The sequence below is a fragment of the Onychostruthus taczanowskii genome, unplaced genomic scaffold (genome assembly GCF_017590055.1).
Source record: "Onychostruthus taczanowskii isolate IOZ18803 unplaced genomic scaffold, ASM1759005v1 scaffold49, whole genome shotgun sequence".
NCBI lineage: Eukaryota > Metazoa > Chordata > Aves > Passeriformes > Passeridae > Onychostruthus > Onychostruthus taczanowskii.
In genome coordinates this window covers 4,312,385-4,333,087 of record NW_024502458.1, presented here as the reverse complement: position 1 = coordinate 4,333,087, position 20,703 = coordinate 4,312,385, and the positions used below count along the sequence as shown (strand labels likewise).

The 20,703-nt window shown below is 37.9% G+C and overlaps 1 protein-coding gene across 1 annotated transcript in view; it reads left to right on the top strand.

Annotated features, from left to right (window-relative positions):
* INSC (INSC spindle orientation adaptor protein) overlaps positions 1-20,703 on the top strand; it is a 121,400-nt gene that overhangs the window by 33,074 nt on the left and 67,623 nt on the right. The window contains exon 2 of the mRNA XM_041415115.1: positions 1,178-1,270. Within this exon, the coding sequence (XP_041271049.1) occupies positions 1,188-1,270 (83 nt within the window). The 5' untranslated portion in view covers positions 1,178-1,187. The remainder of the gene's footprint in view (positions 1-1,177; positions 1,271-20,703) is intronic.

Sequence of the window (20,703 nt, the reverse complement as noted above, 5' to 3'; positions counted from 1 at the left end):
GAGATCTTAGGGAAAAAACAAGGCCATGCATTAGTAATGAGATCAGTTTGCTAGGAAAGGGAGTGAGGACCACTCTGTGTCAATTAAGAGCAATTTGGGGTGGCAAATATCTTGAATGCTGGCTGACTCAGCTGGCACAATGCAGCCAATAACCGAGTAGCAGAATTTCACAAGCAGCTACATCAAAACCACTCTGCCTCAGTTGGTGACACAAACAACAGTAATTTCCTGTGTAAAGTAGTTTCTCTAGGAGATCCATTGATACCAGTTTTTTTTTTTCACATCTAAGAAAGCATAATTTTCCCACTGTTCCTGTCTCCTTGTCCAAACTAATTCATTTCCTCCTTCTTCCTGAGTCATAGATTAGTATTTTCCTTCAAATATTTCACCTTAGTTTTCTTTTAGCCATGTGTGTGAGTGAAAATGACTTCACCTTTTTTTGTAGAATAAATCCTCTATGATTTTTTGCTGTGAATATGCTTTGAGTAGGTAGTGCTGTAATGTAAGGGAGGCTAATTAAAAGGAGAAGGAAAGAGGCAGAACTCTTTTGTGAAAGTGAGGAGTCTTTCTTCTCCTTTCTTGTTTTTTCTTCTAATGCAATAAAGCTTGGATCCACCTCTTGGTCACTAGGTATGAAGGGAAATCATGGAGGAGAAAGGTGTGTGCAGCATTTAAAACGTAGACAATTTCATTTTTTATAACGTGGAAGGGTCAAATACTTCAGTAACTTAGTCATCAAGGACCTGTCTGTAAATATAGTACTTAACAATCCTGAAATCACATTGCAGAATAATTAGGGCTGGAAGGGACCTCACTTGCAATCTTTCTCACAATAACAAGAAGAATTATTATAATACTCATTAGATTTTCTCTAGCATTCAAGTTAATATAAAATAAATGAGGCTATATAATACCTCAATACTAACTCAGAAATGTTCAACACAGATGGCTCTGACCTGTGCAGTAGTCCAGGATCTTCAGGAATATGTAAACCCTACATTGTTTATGGTGTGAAATGTACTTAATGGCCTTGGTTAACAGCTGGAGTTGTGGAAAAGGAGACTTTTTATTTGTTTTAATGAGCTCTCTCCACAGAAGAGCAGGAAAATGCCATGCCAGCCTAGGCTGAAGGTGCCTGAGTTTTGCTAGGTTTACTAAATGACTGTTTTCTTTCTAGATTCCAGCCTATGAGAAGTGTACATGAGAACAGGATAAATATGGCTTTTAAGGGCGAGGACCACTTAGATTCCCTTTCCTTCCCAGTTCAGCGGTAAGTGGTGCACTCTATCATTCAGATTTCAGTGATTAAATGGTTCTGAGGCAGCAGCTGCACTTTACTTTGAGGCTCTGGAGGTACTTAAAGGCTCATTTTTAAACCCAGGTAGTATTCCTATGGAATTTTTAGAATGAATGTGGAAACTTGAGCTGCATTTCTTGAGGCATTTGGAAATTTGTATACCTGGAGTGTGGTAAATCATGGCAGTGTTTCTGCAGCCATCATCTTAAATGGATGGCCATGTTTGCAGTAGCAATGGGACTGTACTTACTAGACTGCTTCTTAGTCATGATGGAAATGACTGGAACCCTCTGCACTCTGTGAAGACTGCTGAAAGCTATAAATAAGAATTTGTTTAGCATGGTTGACTTTGTTCTGGTGTAGGTATGGTAATGATATGAAGGCTGTGGTAGAATGAATGTCTCTGGTCTGTGGTACCCTCTTGGGAATGGAGACATTGGTGACTCTGCTAACTAACAGATTTTTAAAGAAATCTATATTTTGGTTGCCGTCTAGTAGCTGTCTCTGTATAGTGTAGTTTTGCTTCTAGCCTAATAGAGGTTCTATGAAAAGAAAAAAATACAATAACCTACAGTCATTATAGTCATTGTGTGTCACAACTGGGCTTGTTTTGTTTTTGTTTCTGAGAGAAAGGAGGGTGAGGTTCCTGCTGAACCCAGGAATAAAATCAGAAATAAAAAGGACTTAAATTTCAGTCTTTGCCCTAGTCTTCTTTCTTCAGGTCAGACTGCATTTCTTTATTGTAATTAACTTCCAACTGTAATTGGCATAGTCTCAAAATATGCAGCTTTTCTTCATGGGTAGTTTGATATTTCTCTACCTTTCCTTACCTCGGTTTTCCAGCAGATACTTTGCCATTAAACTCAGTCACTGTAACACATCTAAACATATTCTCTTCTATAAGAAGCACTGTATAGAAGTATTCCAAAACAATGGAGTAGTTAAGACTTAGAGTTGTACAAAACTAGCTGCAAACAGAGCCAAGGGAACAGGTCCTGGGGGTGGCCAAAGGCTGATCCACGCTGATGGTGCCAAGATTTGTTTACAACACATGAATGAAGAAATTAGCCTGAGTCTCCCTATGCTAGCAGCTGGAAACGTGGAGTAGGAAAAATGCACTTTAGAGGTAGCAACAGCACTGAAAAGCACTGAATTGTATAGGTTGGTGGCTTCTAGAAAAGGCAAGTGCCTGTGAGTCAGGTGTACAGTGTTGAGAGAAGCAAAGCTCTGCCATGTTATGTGAACACAGCCCCTCTACAAGCACTCTGAACTGTATCTTAGCACGAGAAGGGGTTTGGAAAAGTCCCACATAGCAAGTGTTATGTTTTGACAAAGAGCTGAACTCAGCAGGGCAAATCTTTATTGAAAAATTTAAAAATAAGTACTCTCCCTCACTCACAGTAAAATACAAAGCTCCTATTTTTTGTGTTTTTATTTTGAGAACTGATCTTTTTTCCCCTGCAGATTAGGGTTATTTCAGGTAACATCCCTGTAAGAAATGGACAGACTGAAGTTGTCAGTAGTCAGAAAGGTGAAGGCTCAGACAACATTGGAACTGAAAATAAAAGGTGTTTTTATGCTAAGAATTCAGTAGAAAGAACACAGAATGGACTAGATAAAGTTCAGAAACTGTACAAAATGCTCTTTTTGATTGTTAAAAAAGAAAAAACCTGCACCCAACATGCAATTTGGAAATTAGAAATGGAATTTTTATGAGATTAAGTAATTTCTCTGGGTTAAAGAAAGAAGTATATGGCTCCTATAGGGCATTTAAAAGGATTAAGGGAATTTTCAAAATAACAGGATTCAAATAGTCTTAATTTTTATTGTTCCTGTACCCAAGACTAGGATTTATGACTGTCTCAGGATTCCAGTTCACATTCCTGCTCTTTGTGAGTGGTTTGAATTAACTTCTTGGGTAGCTCAATTCCAACTGATGTAAATCCTGTGTAGGACCACAACCGTGCCTTGCTTTGTGTTGAGGTCATAACGTTTCATCAGTAAAAACAGGCAGATCCTTCAGCAAGAATATCTGTCTCCATAGCAAAAGTGTACCATAAATATGCAAACAGATTCCAAGTGTTTCCACAGTGGTCACTGGAGTCACAGTTATTTTGGCTGTGTAAGGAATTTAAAACTGGGCCCTTAAAGTCTCTGTGCTTCATGAATTGTTGTTTATACACTTTCCTTAGATTTTATGGGAAATCACAACTTGTTCTGGAGTCTCTAGAGCACTGAGTCACGGTGTTAATGGTTTTCTAACACAGTGTCAGAGCTGCTGTCTCTAACTGACATCTAGACTGCTATGGATACAGTATTTAAAGCTGTGCCGTATCCTGAGGAAAACCAAATTATTACAGAAAATTTATTTTCTGTTTCAGTGAGTTAGGAACTTAAGTGATGATCTTCTCTTAGGAGAGAAAACAATTGGAAATAGATCACTTTTATAAAAGAGTAATTTGCTTACTCTCCAAAAGCTGTATTCCTATGTAAAGCACCATACAGGACCATAAAAATTATCTGTTTTCTTCAGGGAGGGCCAGTTCATTAAAGCATGTGAAGTATGCATGTGTTCCTTAGAGATGCACATAACCTCATTCTGAAATAGCTATTTTTAGTGTAGCTCTGGCAAAATGTCACTACCCTTTCCTTATCTTTATAAGATATAATTATAAGATATTCTTATCTTTATAAGAGACAATGAGCTTTAACATTGCTTTTTCCATCTAGAACAAAACCTACCTCTCACTTATGCCCCTGCCCTTCATCCTGTGTAATGAAAGTTCATTGCCCTGCTTGTTTTCTGTGAGTTTAAATTGTAGTTTACACAGGCTTTTTCATTGTAGACATGGGGTTTTTTTAATACTTTCTGTATTGGATGGTAAACTAAACTTAAGGCACTGCTGAATCTGAAGTCATTCAACTAAAGAGCACTCATCACCAGAAGTGAAATAAAATGCTGTTTTGGCTTCTGGGATTATGTGTTCAGTTCAGGGCTTCAGCTGGAGAAATATGGTATAGTTAGAATTTGTAAAAAAAGAATAAATGATCATCATCATATATCAAAACTAGGTTAAAAAAACCAAGCCACAATTGTCATCACCAACTTCCCCTTTTCCCCATAAAAACCTCTCAACCCCAAAACAGTAACCAAATAAAACCAGCATAAAATTAACAAAACAAACTGAAGAAAAACCTAATCCTGAATATGAGTCAAAAGTGTAAACTAGCAACTTATAAAACCAGTTGTACCTTGGGCTACATCAAAAGAAGTGGGATGAGGCTTTGAGCAGCCTGGACTGGTGGAGGATGTCCCTGCCCATGGCCGGTGGGATGGAACCAGATAATTTAAGACCCTTCCAACCCAAACCATTCCACGATTCCATGAATTAATTAAAATAGCTTCCTGGTTTTCAGGTAGCAAACTAAGGCTACTTCCAGAACTCCAGGAGCATCCATAAAGGGCTGGGCACAATGTTGGTTTGTGTGGTGGTTTTTTTTTTTTTTTTTTTTTTTTTTTTTTTTTTTTTTTTTTTTCCACAGCTCTGTTCAGTACATTGATGTGTGCCCAGTGGGGATAGAAGTACTACTTGAATTGATGCAGAAACCTTTGTGGAAATAGAAGGAAAAAATAATTGTCAATATGTGGTCTTAACTGGCATTTAGATAATGTTTGTTGAAAGCTGTGTCTTGAAACAGAAGCAAGAAAAATTCAGGATTTTATACTGCAGGAACTGCATTGATTCTGCTTGTTTCTCTGCCTAATCAGGATGACAAATTTGTCGACCTTTATGGAACATATGGACATATGAGGTGAAAAACATATAGGTCTATAGTCCCAGAAGTGAATGTTGTTAAAAAAAAAAAAAGAAAAAGGGAAACCCCCCTGCCTCCCACCCTTTTTAAAGTAAGAGGATTTCTACCTGATCAGGAGCTGAATAATTTCAGGGATCATTCACATTGCATTTTGCTTCTACTTTTAGAGTTCATATGGCCTCTATACAGCTGAAAAGAGGTATTTTGAGGAGTAAGACATGCAGAACCCTTCAATGTTTTTAATACTGTGTTCTTATGGGGCTGTCAGGAAAAGAATGGATCCTTCCATTGGTCTCTCTCTGCAGTGTCTAAAATATCTCACTACTCAATATACCATTTAGTGCTCTGAATCCAAGGCAGTGACATTTGGTTATCCTGTCGTAGAAAGTGAATTCTGACTAAAATAGCATCTGTTTTTTCCCTTGAGCTTGCCAATGATGTCTTGCCCCTTATATTCTGTAGGTGATTGGGATCTGTAGGTTTTGATGCCATTGTTTTCCTGGCCCTGAATTAGGTTTCATTATTTACCTATTTTCTTAGATATGAATCCCCAAGTGGAGGATTTCTAGGGATGTGAATTCTGTGAATAAACATGAATAAAACTTATATTTTTCTCATTCTGGTCTATTTTTTTTTTAAAAAAACTTCAGTTCTTCTTACCTTTCCCTTTCCAGTGCATGGCTTCTGTAGCTTGCAACCACATCTGAGTACAAGGAACCCAATCTGAGTAAAAGGTTTTCCTTTCCTTTTTTTTTTTTTTTTTTTTTTTTTTTTTAATATCACTTATTTTAGTCTTTGGTTATCAGACTGTGCTCCAGCTATAAGTAATCCTGAAATAATTTTCAAGTAAAAGTGCTTTAAATACTTTGTCTGATCAGGGACGTCTTCTGTAAGTGCTGAGTTAGGAACTTAAGTGATGATTTCTCTTTCAGTTTCCTACAGTGTTTGCTGCTGATAACTAAGGCTTTGTTCTGTATTTCTGGCTTTTCACACCTGTGTCTGCAAAATGAACTTCCTGTATAACAAGTACTCCATGAAAAGCAAAAAACATTTGTATTTCTGGTATTTGTATTGTACGAGCTACTTGCTGTGCATAGGTCTTGCCCTGTTAATTAGAATTCTACATTCCCTATGATCAGTTTTATTTGGATTCCATCAGGAACTTTGTTGTGGCTCCTTGAAAGTCATCAGATAAAGAGTGAAAGAAACTCTAGAAGAAAATAAACTCAAGTTATTTGTAATACAAGAGCTAGAGCAGAAAATTTTCAGGGTTCCAAGTTCAGTGTTCTTATTTGGCTCTATGAATCACTGCTTTGAGTTTTTAAAAACCATTTGAGAATTGAATGCTTAGTGGGGAATTGAAAATGTGTTTTGAAAAACTCCCTTTTGTAACAGGCTGTAGGAAAAGATTATGACAGAAGAAAGGAGGGTGCTTTGCCAACAATGCAATAATCACCTTCTAGTGACAAGAAATAAAATCAGTTATTGCATAGCTCAAGGCACTAATGACACCTCCTTTAATGACCTTGTATTCCTTTCCTTCCACTCAGTTTACCCTACAAGAATTCAACAAAAAAATTTATAGCTTCAGAAATGAAGTTGACCTTACTATGAAGTATTTTTGACTTTAGTGATTTATATCATACCTGTAACCAAACAGAAAGCTGAGTTGTTTGTATGGAGTTTTGATGGTGGTTGTAAAACAGATTTGTGAATCTGTATGGTTTTTCTGGGAAGGATTTTCAGGCATGCTAGCTGACTAAGTCCAAAGGGTGATGTTAGTAAAGCAGCAGCTATTGATTTGCCATCATTTGGAAACATTCATGAGGAATACGAACTCAACAGATCTTTTTTTTTCCCTTTGAATCTATGGGTAAAATATCTCTGTTCCTCTATTCAGGATGTTAAAATGTAGGTCAGCAGTTTAGCTAGCAAGCAGCAAAAATAATTGCATTTCACTTGTACTTTGGGGCATTTTTGGGGTCTGTAAGTCTGCCAGAATTCCAGATATTTCCTAACCTTTTCCTTCCGATAGTTTTATCATTACACCTTTATATTTAGTTATATAACGTTCCGTAGAAATATGTTATACTACTTTCCAGAGTTATGGTGTAAAATATTGTATGTTAAACTGTGGATGTCACAAGAGAATTTTGGCTTTAAACCTGAAAGAGATTTGAATTTGTCCACTATAATAATTGTCAAGTTATGCTGACTTTAAAATGTGAACAAATTGATGAATTTAAACAATCTGTCCAACTGGCCTCACTAGACCTTTCCTTCATTAACTTGATATTTCATATTTGTGGCTTGCTGGAAGTTGGAAAATACTTTTAAAAGATCAAGGACCATCTTTCATCCTTAAAGACAATTAAGAGTTTATTCTGAATCCCTCATAAGGATCAGTTTCATGGCATGTGGCACACAAGCACTGTAAAGAGCTCAAGGTAGTGCTGGTGTAGCCTTGATTATGGAAGAAACTCTGCCTGTTATTTTGAGAATGCATACTTTTGAAATGTGGGATTCTATTGAGGAGGCTCTTCTCTTTTTGTATCTTACAGAAAAAGCAGTTGCTGTCTGCACAGTGAATATCTTGTGTTTGGGCTTTGGTGTCCTTTTCAGAAATTAATTTTAATGAACCCTCAAATTAATGTCTTTGAAATCACAGTGACAGATTAGGTTACCTTAGCTGCCAGGCATGACTGATAGGTTGTGATTGCATCTTCACAAGCACTGCATGAAGTTTTTATTGTGACAAGTTAGTGGTCCTGTCAACTTTACACACCGTATCTTGCCCTTCTGGCCATTAGTTTATGGCTTTTGCTCCATGGTTTGTGTTTCTCTGCTTTCACTGATGCTAGTGAAACAGAAGAATTTTCCAACAATTCAGATGTTGTTTGTAGTCTTTGTTTACATGAATTCTAATCTTTATCACAGTTATTTTTTCTGTAGCACATTTCAGAACAAATGCTGAGTGGGTTAAACATCTGCCACCACTCCTGTTGGAGTTCTCTGTTTTCAGAAGACAGACTTGCTTTCTGTGTTAAATTAAAGACTTTACCTCGAACATGGCAGCCTTTTTTCTGGTTTCTTATTCTAACAATGTGAATGATGCATTGGCACAAATGCCCTGATTTCCTTTAGTCTACCAAATATTTTTACTGTGATTTGATACTTTTCTGCTTTATGAAGCCTTCTAAACACGTAGAGGGATTCTTAGAAGTTTAGGATATTTTAAATGTATTATGAGAATCTCATGGAATTTTTAAAATTGTAAAGTAATTGTATTCATACTGTCATATTAATGCTTTTACTCAGGATTTTATTTTGCCATTTTCTACTATGATAATGGTATGTACATTATATTTCACGTAGAATTAACAGTATTCCTTTTTAGTTCACAGGTGGTGTCCCATAAATTCTCTCTCTCAAAAAAAAAAAAAAGGAAATAAAAAAGGGTGAGGGAGCAAAATTCAAAATCTGAATCTGTTTAATTTTGGTGCAATGTTAAGTGAAGTACATAGGTATCTTGCTTATTAGCCATACATCCTTGGGAAAAAACCTCCTAAAACCCTACTGTAACTCCTCTTTTGGTTGAGTTGCTGTGCAGTCATGTTATGCTTTTACATCAAAATATTTCAGCCATGGGTAGCTGCTGGAAACCACAGTCTTCTGCATTGTCTTTGTGAGCTTCCTGGTGTTAAATAATCCTAAACACCAAGTGTACACTTTCTGAACTCAGTGTATTTGCTGTAGGGAAGGGACATGAAAAAGGAACCTCTCCCAGAAAAAAAAAAACAACAAAAACCCCAAAAACATATCAAGTTACCACGGTGGTCTGATCCTGTCCTGTTCTGATAATTTGGTTATGCAAGGAAGAACTTGCAAGTTGGAGGCTTCAGGATGGCAAGGTTAAGTAGTATTATCTGTAAACAGTGCATTTTACGAGAAAAACACAGAGCCTGCAGTGTCTAATCTTTGATTTCTTTACCTTCCAAATCTTTGTGAACTTTGCAAATTATAGTAAAGATTGGGTGTTTGCTTTTCCTTTTACAATATGAAATTATTAGTTACTTGTTTTACTGAGACACTTTGAATTTCTATGCAACTATATATATGTCAGGTAATCTGAATTTAATATTCTTGCAGGCATAATATTGGAAACAATGGTATAGTTTGCATTTTTTTTTGAAGGAAGCATATAGGACACCACCTGTTAATAAAAGATAAAACTGTTAATGCTAAGGAAGTTAAAAAGTGTAAATTATTATCATAATAGGTAGACTATGCTGAAATCAAATGACATGCCATGGAAGCAAAACTGCCATAATCTTTTCTCCTTTTATCACATTGGTAATGTAGCTGGAATTATTCTAGTTAGCCCTGGAAAGAAATTAAGGATGAAATCCTGTCTTTTTGCTTAGTGTATACAATATATCTTTCCTGTACAACATTGAAACTGCTTTGAAGCACTCTAGGGACCTTCCCCTTTACTGTGCTAAGAGAGGGAAAAGAAGCAAGTTGTCCTCCTTAACAGAAATAACTCTTCATGAAACTTGAAAGCAACAATCAGACTAATGAAGGGATCCTAAAGCTCAAGGACACAGGTTCACTGAATTAGTTCTTGACTTATTCTGAGAAAAGGTGGTGGTGTGTGTGTCTTCGAAAGGGCAGTATGGTTTGTTGAAACTTCGATTTAGCGCTACTTATCATTCCTCTTGATTCTCTCCTGTTTCTAATGCTGATTAATCTTCTTGACTCAGGCAAACCACTTTACCTTCCCTTGTCTTTGTGTTCCACCTCAGCTGGGGAAACACCAAGAAGTCCTTACTAGCCTATCTCCATATATTTCTATTTCAATGGTTCTTACACACCACTGTGTTATGAGCTCATGTGTCTTGTTCTGCCTACTGTGGGTGCAGCATCCTCCTGAGCTGTGGCAGGTGGGAAATGTTGAATATTACCTAGAAACTGCTTCCAGTAAATGCAAAAAATATGTTTCTGATCACAAAACCCAGCTTGTTCCTTCCATGTTATATTTTGTCATCATTTTCACAGTGGTGAGTTCATTAAACTCTCTTTACAACCATGGCCATAACAGAGACTGATGAATAAGTACCTGTACCTTGGTATTTGAGGTATTTTTACACAATTAATTTTTTAGAAGTTAATTCCTTCATTAAAGATCTTTCAATGGCTTAACTATGACTTGTATTTTCAGCTGTTTAGGACAAATACTAGTACCATACTGTGTTAAATAGAGTATTTTTCTCTTCAGTTCATGTTTCCTGGGAATTTCTTCCTTATTTAATTGCCTGGTCTCTCTTAATCTGGTTCACTGTTCCCTGAGGATGCTTGAGAGGATCTTGTAATCAGTTGTTCAGTAGCCTGTAATGAGAAAATTTTAAAAAAGCTATAAGAACAATGTTTCAGCTTTGTAAATATTTTTTTGTTGTTTTCTCTTTTTGACAAATAATATAATGATCGTAAAAAATGTGCCGGTTGATGTGACCCCATTTCTGGTCTCATTAAATTGGCTCATGTCTGTTAGTGGTTGGGTTTATGAGCTCATATTAACCCTGAGGGATTTGGAGTGCAAACAAGAGTTTAATATTAAGCTGAAGTGCGACTGTTAACAATTCCAGTTGTTTTGTTTTGCTTCTCACAGTATTTCAGAGAACGTGGTAAAGTGAAAATATATATACACATATAAACATACCTATTGTTTTATTTAGGGCAATATACATAAAGGACTATATGTAATATTTTACTTGTTTCTAAAGAAAGAACTTTTAATTGTTCTGCCCATGTAAACTATGCTTCAGGTATTTGAATTTTGCATTTTGCTAATTGTCAATACTTTATTGTTGAATTTGGTCTAGGAACTATAGAAAATATTTGGTCCAATATAGAAAATTTGGTCCAATTTGGAAGTATAGAAAACATCTGCATCAAGAAATATAATATTCTCTTCATCTAAAGTTATGGAAATATTTTTCCAATATCTTAAATGTCAGCAGCACTGATGTCAGGATAAAGATTAAACAAGAGCACACCAGGGAAAAGCTGACAAAATTATTGAAGGAAAAAAGGAAGAACTAGGCAATGGTATCCAAGTGACAGAGGCTGTTCAATGGATGGCATGATCGGTGAAAGCAAACTTTTGGGAAGTGCTATAGAGCAAAAAGTATCTTGTTCAGTATCAGCTGTGCACAAATCAGCAGTTTGATGTATTATGTGTTACACAACTCAGCTCTGGGATAACTGTGGTAGTGGGAAGGGATGAAAGTAAAGGGCAGCAAATACTCTAATTGGAAAGCAGAGAAATCCGCTAACAATGTGTATTCAGGTTGTTAACCTTGCTTGCCAGGTCACCAGAGTAAGGGCGCCTTTGTTTGTTTGCAGCTGACTTGATTTCTGGGCCAGAGATTCCTATGCTCTGTGCCATTGATGCAAAATGACACTTTTTACTTTATTTTTTAAACTTTTTAAGTTTAAAATCCAAGTTTCAAAATGAATTTGCTTTAGTATTTTAAGTTAATATTTCAAGCATAATAGCTGCTATGCTGGCCTGTCTTTGAGGCTTAAAGGCAGTGGCCTTCTGAATATTGCAAGTGTCCAGTCTGCAGTAGTGAAGAGTCCTTCATTCTCAGGTGTTTGAGCTGGTTTCTCAATCTTGAGACTATCACTGAGGTCCCCAGGCTTCCAGATTTCAAGTAACAATCCTTTACAGCTACTATTGTTTAGCACTTTCATAGGTTCCAGTGCATCCAGCCGCAAGTCAGGAGGGAGAATTATAGAAGAGCCATATATCTGCATAATTTTATGATGTTTTGACAGAAATTTCTCTCAATAATGGTTCAGCCACACAGCTAATTTTTTTCCATCTCATTTAGAAGCAAACAAACTTTTCTCAAGCCTGTCTTCCTGTGGCACAGTCCCTGTGTGGAGGCGTAAGGGCTGTGTTTATGTCATGAGAGTGAATCAGGAAGCCATTAGATGGGAACACTCCTGGCTTAGTCTAACCCCCTATTGCTCTTGGCTAAAGTGCCAGGAGCAACCTGGAAAGCAATCAGCTGCTTGCTGCCAGGGGAAAATAAGATATTTTGTCCTGCTCCAAAGGGCTGGAATGGTACTGGACGTTCTCTGTTTAACTGCTGGATAAGAGGTTGATCTCAGTAACTTTGAAAATGTATTTTTTTAACTTGGTAAAATGTGCAAACAGTCCAACTGATTTAACTGCTGCACATCTGCCCTGCTGTGATTGAGGAGGTATTTTAAAGGGCATATTGGTCCCAGCGTTGTTGTACTGCAGCTCTGCTTGCTGCAAATGCAAGATGCTCAGTCAATGCTTAAATTGAAGATTTTTTACTACTTAAGTTAACAGCTTGATATAATTTTAAACACCTCAAGATATTCCAAAACAATCTTGATGGATTTTCCAGCATCTAAAAAGTGGTACTGCTCTTTGCTCACCAATTAAATTTCTGTGTGTGTATGTATGTGTTTGTGGAAGAAAGAGGGAAGGTTTTTGGACAGTTCTGATGTTCTTTCAATTGAAGTTTTGGTAAAGCATTTGTCTATCCTTTTAATTTGACACAGAATAGGGGTACATATGACATACATTTAATGTACTGGTTATAGTGCAAAAGCACAGAAAATTTTATTTCAGCTTACTCTTCTAGCAAACCTGTGCAGGGTTTTGTGTTTCCAGAAAGAAGCCTAAAACTACATTTGGAAGAAGTAAAATGAGCTCCATATGTTTCAGAAACTTATGGCCTTTCTCTGTGTTCTGTTTACCTCTGCCTTTGTTGGCGTTTGTCCAATGATCCATCCTCTTTGAGGAGTATAACTTATTTTTTACATATAACCTTTCTCTCCCCATTGTGTCTCATGAAATGTTTTACCTTTATTGCTTTTTCCATTTTGTATGCACCATGCTTTTGACAATAACACTTGAGATTAGATTTTCTTAGAATTGCTTAAAGACAGGTTGCAAAAAAACCCCAAAGCTAAGGGGGAGGTTGTGCCCTTGTTGGAATCATAGAATGGCTTGAATTGGAAGATGCCTTAAAGATGATCTAGTTCCAATCCCCTGAACAGGGACATCTCCCACTAGGCCAGGTTGCTCAGAGCTCCATCTGGCCTGGTTTTGAACATTTCCAGGGATGGGGCATCCAGAGCTTCTCTGGGCAACCTGTGCCAGTGCCTCATCACCCTCACAGTAAAGAATGTTTTTTTCTAATATCTAATCTAAACCTCTTAGTTTGAAGCCATTCCCTTTATCCTGTCATGCTCTTGTAAATAATTTATCTGCATCTTTTTGTGGGTTCCCTTTAGGTATTGGAAGTCTGCAATTAGGTCACACAGCTTTGAGTGTTGTATCTCTTTTTCCCCTTCTCTTCAGCATTTCATTTGGATCCCCCTCAACATGTGCTTGCAATTGCACCTGTGCTCTTATAAAAAAATGCTTACAGGGAGGCCCTGTATGAAGGCCAGGCAAAGCCACCTTTTGCACTTTTCATATGCCTCTACCTGTTTCATATTCTGAAGAAATGCCTTTGGCAAATATGATCACCTCAGCATTAAATGAATCGGGAAAGAGGAAATGGATATGATGGAACATGCATAATACTTCACAAATGTGATACAGGAACTGTACCTGCTTCCTGCAGGTATATTAACCTTCATTTTATTTGAACCCATAAAGAGCCTCCAATCACTCTTGCCCCCAGAGTAAAACAGTGTTAATTCTCAATTTAGTTCCTGAGGAAATCTATAACTAGAAGTGAGTTTAGTTTTATATGTCAAAGAGCATCAGTAGTGAAAACAGCCCATTAACAACTCTGTGTACATGCCTGCAGCTCGTTAGGACAGCTTTCTACTCCAATCAGATAGATGTGGTACAGATGAGCTTATTTACTACAGTAGAAGAGAAGATATGTTAGGATTTCAGGCATTCTTTTATGTCAGAAATAGTAAAACTTTTTGCTAATAGGCACCAAATTGCTGCTGATATTTGCCTTAACACTATTCTCCAAGCTTTTTTCTTCGGTTGTTTGGAAGCTGAAAGCTCTGAGTGCTGTCACTGTTAGGTGCCTGTGCAAGGGGTAACCAAGTGGTTCGCTGACCCATGTGTAAAAAAGTTATGAAAGGCTATCCTGACCAATGGTGGAGTGACACAGATTATTTAGCATGACCCTGAGCATTCCTTTGGGAAACTCTTTTTCAGTTTTCAGGAAATATGAAATTAGAATGTTGAATGAATTTTGTATGCCTGTGCAAGGAGTTTTTTTCTCAACAGCTTAGGTCTGCAAATTAAGTAAAAGGGAAATAGGATTTCTAGGATCGGTTATCAAGGTATTGCATTTGTTTTTCCCAAAGCTGAAGCTGCAGAACAAATTAACTGGAGTTCTGAATACAGTTGGCTGAGAAATGGTTCTTCTGTTTGAGTAGTTATGATTGTAAATGTATTTGTTTTACCTCTGCATAAAGATGTTTCTTACTTGTTCCACTTAAAAATTTGAAACCAGCAGAGGAAGATATTCCACTGAGAACTTCTATCTGCAAGAATATCCCTCAAAGTGGGGACTTGGGCCCAAGTTCATTATAAATGCCCTAATATTTTCCTGGGTAAATATGTATATGTGTATTGATAGGCAAATTGTTCCAGCTGAATTTATTGCATGAGACAAATGTTGGAACAGCAAATATCTAGCAAATGAAATGTGAAGTTAAAATGTTAAAAAAACAACTTAATCATCTGAATGAGGAGATGTATGGACAGATATTAACCCACAGGTTACCCACATATACATATGCATGTATATGCTCCCTTAATTGGGACTGCAAATTAAGTCTGATACATAAAAACCAGATCTGATTAAAAAAAAAAAAGGGAGGGGGGAGAACGGGATAGAGAGGAGAAATAAAATTCCTCAGAAAACAGCCTGCCACTTATAGATCTGATGTATTAAACAGCATTTTGTTATGTGATTTGTAGTCTCATGCATCTGCTAGTTACTTTTTTCTCTGAAGTATCTTGACATTTGATTTCAGCTATGTGTGTATGGACATAAATAACATAATGGCTTCATTTGCATGTGCCCTGTCATGGTTTCACTCCTGCTATCACCAGCTATCATTTCAGGCAGCTGTGAAGTGCAGGAAAATCTAGTTCCAATAAGGTTATGCTTGGTGCAAAATACAGCCATATATTTAACAGATCAGGGGTGCTGTGGTACCAAGGTGATATTTCATGAGTAGAGAAAGAGGATAGTCTCATCCCTCGCCAGTCTCATGGAACCAATGACACTTCTATCAGTATTGCTCTTCAAAACCTCACTATGGAGACTTTGACCTGAGCAGTGCAGTCTGGAATACCTCAAGCCCTCAGAACTTCCAAGTTCAGGTCAGATGTGTGTGGGGTTGCAGTGGTGTGAAAAAGGGTGGGAAGGGAAAAAACATAAGCACGCAACTTTGGTTGTCAGTAAATATCTGAAAAAATACAGACAGAAGATATTTAATGATGTTTTTACTGATCCAGTTGAAGTAAGCTTTCAGCATGTAGAATTGATACCACTCCACCCCTGCATCCTACACAGAGAATTCAATGTAACTTTAAAGCGTGAAGTTGTGCTGAACTGCTCTTGTTTTGCTCATGCTTTCTTTATATCTTTCAATGCATGTTTTTTGATCAGCTTTAAATTAGTTCACTGGTATTTCTTTTCTGCTCTCCACTGGAAATGGATGGTGTTTGCCTTCAGTACACAGCAGTAGTGAGAGGCAGGAAATAAGAGACATTATCTCCTTTCGTTTGAGGAACAGAGGCACCTATCAGTGCCTTTTGAAGAGTGTGTCTGTTGAAATTATTAATTTCTGCAGTGTATTGAAGAAGAATGATGAATCTTTCCCCAAGTAGGAATTGCATCATTGGATCTTGTCTTCTGAATTCAGAAGGAAGGTTCAGCTGCTTTTCTCTTAGTTGGATAATGTCCAGGCTAAGAATGAATTTAATGAAAAAAAAATTTTCGGAGAGAGGGACGTTAGAGAGTGAAACAACATTTCTCTCCAAGTTAGAGATTGCCCAAAATACACAGTGATAAGCCTGTAAGACGTTTTAAATTTAGTATTTGGGTTTCAGTACGTTGTTTGAGTCCTTCCAGGAACATGTGTCAGGTGAGAAGTGGAATCTAAATTACACATCTTTTTCTTGCAAACAATGTGCCAAGTTAGTGCTGAGATTGCTGCCTTTTTTTGTATTAGTGGCAGCTACAGAAAAGTACATCTTGCTTGACCTGAAGCTTGAAAAGCTGTTGAGCAGGTGCTTTGGAAATTTTATGAAGTGATGAAAAGCCTATAATGATGCTAAATTGATTTATCCTTGTACTCTGGATAATAGTAAAACAGAAATCACATAGAAAACTGGATCTACTTTGCTTCTCTATACAGTGGAGTCAGTTATCTTATTTTCTGTTTACATGATGGCAGCAGAAGAGGTTATTTAATCAAACATAAACTTTTTCTTTCCCATGAAGACCTTGCTCTCATAATACAGGCTGCAAAAGGGAAACTAAAAGAATATTCAGTGAATAAGTAACTTTATTTTGTTTCACACATGTATTTTCCATTTGTGCGGAAATTCTCTTATCTCACAGTAATTTGTATGAAATAAATTCCTTTAGCTAAAGCTGATGACAATAACAGACTTAATATGATGCAATAATTCCTTGCTTCCATTTCTGATATATTTTCAAATCCAATTTGCTTGATGTGCTGTGAGGTGCCATAAGGGACTATAAGAGGACAAAACCCTAGTTCCGCTCATCCTTTAATTGTTTCTTTAATGCAAAAAACTGTCCTCCCATAAAGCATCCATTTAGTCTTATTTGGTGCCAGAGGCCAATTCATTGAACCTAGGATGTATTATTGCAAAACAATGGTGTTCACTACACTTCTGTGCTCTGTTAGCTGTCTTCCAGATTCTTTGATGGCCACTAAGCTTTTATTATTGCTAAATAAATAATTAAGGAGGGATAATTGGCTTATTTTTGTGGAATGACACCAGAATGATGTGCGTTTTTTTTTGTTTTTTTTTTTTTTTTTTTTGGGAAAACATGCTTGTTCTGTTTTTAATGCACTGCAGAATGTGGAGCCTGCATGCCCTTATGAATCATGGTTAGTTAGCTCATTTGTGCCAGAAATTCACTGACAGCGATCCAAACCCTGCTCTTGCTAAATGAGAGGAATAAATAGATATTCTGTTTCATTCTACTCATTGGGGGGGGAAGAAGCAATCCTTGTTCTGTCTTTTTTTTTGTCATCATTTGTAATATTCTCTGGGTCTGTGTAAAAGCCACTCGGTTCTATCCTCAGGGGTTTGTAATTCTTTTCACTTTCTCCCTTGTGAAGGTGGAGATTGACACCTGGGCAATGTCAGCCAGATTTGCTCTCTCCCTTGCTCCTCTTTCACACCTGATATTCTGAATTGCTGTGAACAGCAGTGAGGTGAAAAGTCCTCGCTAATGAATTATTTCCCAGGAAGGAGCAATCTGTGGGATTCCTAATCCACTCATCTCTAATTTTTCCAGGAAACGAGGCTGTGCTGGTTTCTTCACCTCATTCAGTCTTGTGAAGGACCCTCCTGAACTCTTGTGTATTTCAGATCTTGGAGTCCAATTGCTTTGGATTTTATATTTTAATGAGCGTGTTCTAGTTCAGGCATTCTTCACACTTCATCTGTTGTCCATCATTCAAAAGCAACTCTATAGTAGTAAAAATAACCATTCATTTCCTTTTTGCTTTTCCTATTTGGCCCTTAGAACTCTTCTCAGGATTGCTTGGAAAAATTTTAGTTTTTTTCCTTTCTCCTATTGTGTTACGGTAGCATCTGCAAGTTCCAATCAAGATGAGAACACTGTGTACAATGCTCAGTACAAAACCAAGGAAGTGTCACTTAGGCTAAGCAGAGAGTTTAGCAAGAGAGAAGGATGGCAGGAGGAAATAAAACTTCTCAGAATATTAGTAGGAAAGCAAAGAGTGAAGCTCAGCTTTTGAAATTTCTGCTTGAATGTATCCACTAGATTGGTCTTTTGCTCTGAGTAACATTGTTGTGCCTGGAAAGCCATGCAAGTTTTAAGAAATGCAGCAAATAAAAGTCTGGCTGTTCACAGCAGCCCATCAAGTCTCTATAGATAAGTAGGACAAAAGAGAAAAATATTACATTACTCTTTTTGATATGAAATTAAGCACAAAGCTTACAACCTTAGACAAGGGTTACTCAGAAAAAGTTGGGAAGGGCATATTATATTACTGAACCTGTGTAGTCAGTCCAGACCCATGGATAAAAGGGATTTGCCAGGGTGCCTCTGTCTGTTGGGTAGTGGTTCTTGCACCATTCTGGCCATCTTGGTGGTATTTGTTCTTGAGAAATGAATTCTGTGAAGAGCATTGCTTATGGAATGGAAAGAATTCAAAGTTGGAAATAATCTTAAACATCTTTTGTTTAAACAGATGTACAATCTACACCATACCTGGGCAGTGTTTCCTTGCATCCCACAGTGCGCTCTCCAAGCCCTGGAACTTCACAGCAATTCACTGTGCATTCAAATGTCCATTAATACATTCAACGAGTGAAATCCTTTCTTAACTGCCAAGGATAGGAAAATCTATTGATACCAGTGAAGGAAGTATTTCCTAGAATTCCTTCCTAAAATTGTATGGTCTTGAGATTTAATGATTGGTTTAGGAACAGCTTGTTATCATTGTTTAAGTCATCAGCTTTAAACATAAGTAAGCTGTTTTATTATTTACTCCTCTTTCTTGCCAGCATTGGATGCCAATAGAAGATTTCATTCTAAACAAACAACTGTCTGCATTATTGCTGGAGGAAACATTATTAAACTGGTTTTTTTTCTGTTTTCCAGTCAAAATATCTATAACCTCTTTCTGAACCATCTTCCTCTAAGTTTCCTTCCATTTAGCACAGTAAAGTTGTGTTGTACATCCATAGTATTGTTTTGCAAATATGACCTCTATTTCTATGGTGTTTGGTTTGGCCTATAGCAGCAATGCACAATACAATGAAAATGACAGAGTCAAAAGATGAAATGAACTTGTTTGGTTGCAAGCAAACAGTTCTGATAAGCTTATTCCTTTGCTTTAATCCATTTTATTTCATTAACAGAACCTTAGGTTTTATAACAATTGATACAAAAAAGAGGAAATTCTTAATACATTAAAGCACCAAGTTTTTGTTAGTGGACCGGAGTAATTTCAAAAGTAATGGAACCAGTCTCCTTGGAACTAAACAAAGATTTGCTACAGTTCTGTCCATGTGGATGAGAATTCACCTCGTTAGCACAAAGAGTATTGTCAGGGAAGGCCACTCCTTTCCACACTTTCCCCAGGAATACTGTGTCAGTCTCTTCTCCTGCACTGTGCTGACAAGTGACTTCCTGCAAATGCTATTCCCAGAGTTTGAACAGTGTGATGGCAGCCAAGAAAAGGACTTTGCATATGCACTGTTGGATCTTTGTCTGCAGTGCCAGTGCAGGTTTTGTCACAGCCCCCTGCCCAGCTTCCAGGTTTGCAATTTCCTTCTTCAAACGTGAGTACAGCAGCTGAAGGCTTGCCTCCTGCTCCTTCAACTTCTGAAGGATTTCTTCCCTTCTTTCCTTCTGATGAACAGTTTCCTTCCCTTCGGAGAAGAGCAGCTGGTTGATGTCAACAGCTGCCATCAGCAAAAGCAGCACCCAGAAGATTGCCATGGCAGATCCTTCCTTGGAAGAGAAAGAAAGGTGGAATAACCCAAGATTTAGATTCTCAAGAAGAAAAAGAAGCTTCACACTGGAATAAAAGAGTTTGTGTTCTTTCTGGCCCTGAAAAAGGCTGCAGGCCAGAGGAGCTTCTCAGTGCGGGCCTGTTGCTGCAAGTTCCAAACTCAGCTGCCCAAAGGGGCTCCATCAGCAGGAGATGAGGGGGAAGGTGAGGAAGGTGTGACACACAGGGAGGCAGAACAGAAATGGCCGTGTTTGAGGAGAGAAATGTCCAGAATTTTAGATGAAAGAGGAAACAGTCCCCCAAGCAGGAGGAGGAGAGGAGAGGCCTGACAAGCTGGTGCAGGCCGATGAGGGAGACATTCCCCAGCTGCTCTGCCAGGGGGGCTCAGGACAGACTGGATACAGCAGGACCCTCTGCTGGAAGGCAAGGAACGATGAAGGTGAAGGAGCTGCTGCTACAGAACTCACACGCTGTCACTTGTTCACATGAGTTTTAAATCTCAGTTTGTCAGGTTCTCCCTCTATTACTGAAGGCCTAGAGATGTTGGTGAGACCTTGACTGAACCCGAGGGGCTGGTGGGAGCTCACTTACCAGCAGGCGCCTCTGAACAGTGGGTGCAGCTGTGCTGCAGCACCTCCCTGTAACACCAACCTTCTCTTGTTGCCTTGGAGACACTCGTGCAGCAGCTGGGTTCCAGGGTCATGGAATCCTGGAGTGCTCAGTCCTGGAATCCTAGGGAACAACGGATTCTGGGGATGATTTTTTTACTTTGAGATGATGCTAAGCCATCAGGTTCCTGAGAACATTCT